The sequence below is a fragment of the Haemorhous mexicanus genome, chromosome 1 (genome assembly GCF_027477595.1).
Source record: "Haemorhous mexicanus isolate bHaeMex1 chromosome 1, bHaeMex1.pri, whole genome shotgun sequence".
NCBI classification, from domain to species: domain Eukaryota; kingdom Metazoa; phylum Chordata; class Aves; order Passeriformes; family Fringillidae; genus Haemorhous; species Haemorhous mexicanus.
Window position 1 is genome coordinate 120460963 of NC_082341.1, and position 6000 is coordinate 120466962.

Sequence of the window (6000 nt, forward strand, 5' to 3'; positions counted from 1 at the left end):
ATATATAATATTAATATATCATTATATCATTCCTATCATTATAGCATTTGTATATTTTATTTGCTCGCTTTGAGCAAATAAATGGATAATATGTAGAAAGTATTTAATGTGTATATATATATCACATGTTTCTGGTCATCAGTAATTGAGGTTGTTTTGTTTTTACTGTTAATGTAACTTCAGCTGGAATTTCAAGTTGGGTATTGATGGTTGAGAACACATAGGATGACAGCAACCTGAAAGCAAATCATCCCAGGGAAGGATGCTGCTCTGTGTTCTTTAGGATAGAGTGAAGAAGTAGCAGCTGCTTTTCTTTCTCTCCCTGAAGATCACAGTGATAATAGAAATGAGATGTTAAAGAGGGCAGCATAGATTAATGGGGCAGTAATAAAACAAATGAGACCCATTAGCGAAATCACTGCTTGAAAAGTAGATTCCATGATAAGTGCCCTTCAGTGCCTCGTTTAGGAAAAATTGTTTCAGCACTTGTAATATCATCCATGGTGTTGGATTTTAGACTGTTGTGACAATCTCAGTGATAAAACCTTAAAATAATTTAGATGAAGATAAATTTTATTTGTACTTACTGCTTGGTAGAAAACCTGAGTTATTATATCTACATGTTGAAGACAAGTTCTTCTTTTTCAAACCCAATCACAATGGTTTTTCATGTTCCCAAAATCTTACATAAAAAACCAAAGACATTATTTATTGTTCTTTTAAGCCTGTAAGGTGATCATGAGAGCTTGGAAGGCCTTCTCTTCTTTTATTGCTGGAGCGCCAGTGCTATGGATACCAGTGTTTAAACAGACTAGGAACTGGAATTGGTGGATTTAGTGACATCTCCTGGCTTTATTTGTTGATTCTATGTTTGACTAGCAATGAAGGATGTGGATTGCACTTAAAACTCTTCACGTCTCTGTTTGCTCTCTGCTTTTTAGACCAGATTGTTTTCTGGACAGTTTAATGAGCAAGGAAAATACAATTGATTGCTGAGATTTATACAGTATGTTGCCTATAAGGAGAAAAATGTTTGGGGGTTAGAGCTAAAACATGTTCACAAATCTACTTAACTAAGCCAAATATATTAATATGAAGTGCTTTTTTATTGGGAGATGTGTGGCTTCAAGTCTCTCAATTGTCTCATCCTGCTTCCCTTTCTCCCTCTAGAAATGTACGCCTGTATTGTGATGAGGCTTAATTTTTTTAGAAATTTTTTTTCCCCCCAATATAATTTTGTTAAATCCAAGCTCAGAGTGTAAATATCAAAGGATACACGTCTTGTGAGATGCAGAGGGGTGCTGGGCAGGAGCGGGGCAGGGGCTCCGTGCGCGCTGCCTGCCCGTGCGGCTGCGGCAGGCTCCCGGGCGGGCGGCGGCGGCAGAGGAGGGCCGGGAGGCGGCTGTTGCTATCGCTCTGATGTCAGGCGCTCCCGCTAACGTGTGGTTGGTTATTCTGCCTTTCAGATCGCTGCCGCTCGCTCGTGGAGCGCAGAGGGGACGGCCAGACTCCCACATCTTTCAGTGAGAAGAAAGGAGCCAGCGGAGCAGAATAATACGGACTTGTGTCGGGTGCCCTTGCCCTACAAAGGCTGCCTTTAAAAGAGAAACGCAGTGCTATTTAATGAGCTGTGAGATGAGGCACTGCTGCTAACGCTCAGATCCCGGGATTCATCGGCTATTCATTGTGCTTAATGTACATGTTTCTGCACCGTGCATTCAGGAGATCCCAGAGAAGAATCCAAAACGGCTGCGGGGGAAAGACCACCAAACATGCCTACAGAAACATTACCGACAGGTAGCATGGTGAAGCCGGTCAGCCCCGCCGTGACTTTCACATCTGCCGTTCCTCTCCGCATCCTGAACAAAGGACCTGACTATTTTCGCAGGCAGGCGGAGCCTAATCCAAAAAGACTGAGTGCAGTGGAGAGGCTCGAAGCCGACAAGGCGAAATACGTCAAGAGCCAGGAGGTCATCAATGCCAAGCAGGAGCCTGTGAAGCCGGCGGTACTGGCGAAGCCGCCGGTCTGTCCTGCAGCCAAGCGAGCGCTGGGGAGCCCCACCTTAAAAGTCTTCAGCAACAATGCAAAGACTGAGAGTGGAGTCCAGAGAGAAAATCTGAAGCTCGAGATTTTGAAGAACATCATCAACAGCTCCGAAGGCTCCAGCTCAGGTTCAGGGCATAAGCACGGTCCCCGAAATTGGCCACCCCACAGGGCCGATTCGACAGAGCTGAACCGACACTCGTTTGCCGAGTCCTTGAAGGTTTACCCCACGCAGGGCCGGAGCAGCCCCCAGGAGAGCAGCTCCAATGTCAGCAGAAGGCTCCTAGATCAGTCAGCAGAGACTTTCTTGCATGTCTCTCACAGCTCTTCAGACATTAGGAAAGTAACTAGTGCAAAGCCCTTAAAAGCAATACCCTGCAGTAGTTCAGCCCCACCTCTGCCTCCAAAGCCCAAAATCGCTGCCATTGCCACCCTGAAATCCCCAGAGATTGAGGCAGTGGAGTCTGGATGCGGGGTTAGTAGAAGACCCTCCCTGCAGCGGTCAAAATCAGACTTAAGCGACAGATACTTTCGCGTTGACGCAGACGTTGAACGATTCTTTAACTACTGCGGACTGGATCCTGAAGAGCTTGAAAACCTTGGGATGGAAAACTTTGCAAGGGCTAACTCTGATATTATATCCCTCAACTTTCGCAGTGCAAGCATGATTAGCTCAGACTGTGAACAGTCTCAGGACAGCAACAGTGACCTTAGAAATGATGACAGTGCCAATGACCGTGTGCCATACGGCATTTCTGCCATTGAAAGGAATGCCAGAATCATCAAGTGGTTATATAGCATCAAGCAAGCTAGAGAGTCACAGAAAGTGTCCCATGTGTGAGAGAGAAATCCACCGTAGAAAAAAGCAAGGACTGTATCTTTGTCTGTGAATATTCAGTTTGTGAAGGGTTGTGAAGTCTACTTGAAGTCTTGTACCCTTCTCAAATCTCTTTGTGTTGCTTGTTGTGCAATGTTTCCAAGTTGCATGCCTGTCAACATGTGAGCTGACCTGGCTTCCACTTGAACAGTAACTAACTACAAAGCCTGGCTGAGCATACACATTATCTGCCAAAAGTTTAAGACAAGAATCTGGTTAGGGCTTCAGTATAATCAAAGTGTTTACATGGAAAGGTTATTTGACTTCTTTGGTATTTATGTGGTTCCTCGTGGATTTTATATATGTCACTTTTTGTCTTAATACAGATATTGTCAACTGACTTTGCTTGTTTCCAAGTTGAAACAATCCCTTTGGGGGGAAGAAAAGTGGAATTGGCCGAAATACGAAGTTTAGGCATACAACGATAGGCAGAGCAGCCTTATCTCTTGTAGAAAGTGCATTATTGGCACACGAAAGCTGTTTCTAAAAGGCAAAGAATGCTATGTTCTTAAATTATGTATCGTTGTTAAACTATATATCCCTACTTGTAGTAAGGCACTGTTCAGTAAAAGTTTCTTTTTCCTAGGTAAGCTCCCTCTGTTTTACAGCAGAAGTAGTCTAGTGAATCTGCTTGACCTCTCATAATCTAAATGAGACTTGCATTTGGGTTGGTGTAAGCATTTTAATGATTTTGTATTATACCAGTTGGAAAAGCTTAAAGAAGGTTGGAGTCAACAGATGAAAATGGCGCAGGTGCAGGATTTTGTGGGTTTGATTTTTACTCAAAGATTCCTGGTCTTAAACTTTTGACAGGAATAATTAGATCCTATAGCTGATATTGAATGCCTTTATTAGTCAAAACACATCATGACTACAAACTCCATGCTGTCTTAATTTTTTTTGTAGACCTATTTGAAGAGTTAATGAACAAAAATGGAAACACACAGCCATATCAATATAACGCCTCCTATTCAGAAGTAAATACACTCAGTAGCTGAACTATATCTGAAAAAATGTGATTATGTTGTCTTGCATATGTTATATCTAAGGCTGTGAAAGTTTGTTCCAGCTCTAGGAAAGTGTAGAAACATGACAGTATGTAGCTTTTCTTTTCTCTTTTTTTTTTCCTCCTTAAGATGGTTAGTGCTGCGAATCAACCTGTTACAAATCTTTCAACAATCTGTCTTCCCAGTGGTTTTAATTAACTGTCATTTCAACTGACAGTGGTGGTGTGGTAGTGGAGAAGTTGAAAGTACAGTGATCTGCTTCATTATTATTGTATTCATGCTTTGAAGTAAATTGCAGCACTACCTTATACTACATCAGCTAATAGGAAACTTTTTTTATTGTGTAAATGCTGTAAGACTTTGTATATACTTCAGTTGTTACAAAATCTTTAAAAGGAAGAGTGTTATGCTAATAAATAGCTCCTGGTGCAGGTATGGTAGGGTTTTTTTTGTTCTTATTTTCACCCCTCCCATTCTTAAAACTGTATCAGGAACTCAATTGCAGTGTGTTCTAGTGCTGTAGAAGGTCTTGGTTAAATAATAGTTCCAGTAAAAGGTTTCTTTTACTAAAGTGCTTTTCAGAATATAATTTTTTATAAAATAACTATAGCAGCATGATCTGTCTGAAGAACTAGAAGAGATTTTCAAGACTCCTAAAATAGCTTGCTTCTTCCTTACCTAGCAATGTTACTGTTCCCGTTTATAGCATCTGTTCCTAATGAATCACCGCAGTCTTCTGAATTATTCTTCAGTAGTGCTTATTTATATATTTGAATATTAAAGATGTTTTACAAAGTTGGGTTCTCTCTTTTCTCTGAGAAGCCTGTAGCCCAGCTTATAACAGATAGCTACAGTTAATGCAGGCAAGACTGGAAGCGGAGCCATGCAGTCATTTGTTTCCTACGGAATGATCCTACATCCAGTTTTATATAATTGTTCTCTAAATGTTTGTTTATGGAGGGAGGGAAGCACACATTCAGTTTCAGCACACATTCAGCTTCAGGAGGCTACTCTGTGATTTTTACAGTTGACTTCACAACCTAAGACTTATAACATTCCTAGCTCAGACAAAAAAAAAAAAAAAAAAAAAAGAGGAGCTCTGTATTTCAGCTACAGGCCCATTTGTGACATTTTAAGCTCCATGGGTTTCAGTTGGCATTGACATCACACTGGTTTTTCAAGCATATTTTTCCAATAGTAAGTTCTACTCAGTTCAGTGACTGTTTTGCCAAGGAAAATAATGCTTGAGGGATTGAAGCCAAGTGTAATGCAGCTGTACAGCAATGAAATAAAGAAGTTAAAACCAAAATAAAAAATGCACCCACATTGTTCTCTCTCAAGTGTTTTAAGAATGATGATAAACATGCTATCTCAAGTGTTGTCAGCCAAAAACAGTAATAAAGACGCTTTTGTAACTAGAAAATGGATTAGAGCATATGCTAGTATTCTGAATTTGTTTCCCAAGGTTTGTTGGGAAGCCATAGGCTCTTGAGAAATCAAATTCATTTCCTTTTAATCACAGAAGGGGTTGTGAGCTATTTGTAAGAGGAGGTTTCCTCACCCAAAATCTTAGGCAGCACCTTTGGAACAGCTCAAGTGCTGATCTGCCTTCACTCTCCCTGCTTCCTACACTGTGCACATGGATAAGATTTTACAGGGCCTAGACCTTCACTAGGACTTGCAGCTCTGGTGAGATTGCAGTGATAGAAATCGTGGGATTGCAGAATGTTCACAAGGCTTTGAACGAGCAGGTAACAATTGCCTTTATTTGTCACTTTATTGCCGTTTATGCAGATATTACTTAATTATTAGTCACTCCAGGACCATGGTCTTGTAATTACCTGTATGTTTGCATAAAATCTAAATCATTGGTGTCTGGTTGTTTTTGTATTCAAATGGGAATAACCATTCTATACAATATAATATTACATATTATCTGCCTTTGCAGACAGGTAATCCTGTCATGTCAAGAGTGCGTTACTTGTCTCTGCCTCAGGAGATTCCTGAATGCTGAATTTACAAAGAGTTGTAACCAGCTGAAATGCTTCATCAGGGACCTGTTCTGGTCCTGT

The 6000-nt window shown here is 40.9% G+C and overlaps 1 protein-coding gene across 4 annotated transcripts in view; it reads left to right on the plus strand.

The window, feature by feature from the left end:
- Positions 1-5254, plus strand: part of FAM110B (family with sequence similarity 110 member B) — a 110875-nt gene extending 105621 nt beyond the window's left edge. For all 4 annotated transcript variants that reach the window (XM_059860977.1, XM_059860989.1, XM_059860982.1 and 1 more), the window contains one exon: positions 1467-5254. In XM_059860977.1, the coding sequence (XP_059716960.1) occupies positions 1773-2885 (1113 nt within the window). In that variant the 5' untranslated portion in view covers positions 1467-1772 and the 3' untranslated portion in view covers positions 2886-5254. The remainder of the gene's footprint in view (positions 1-1466) is intronic.
- The last annotated feature ends 746 nt before the right edge of the window (positions 5255-6000 follow it).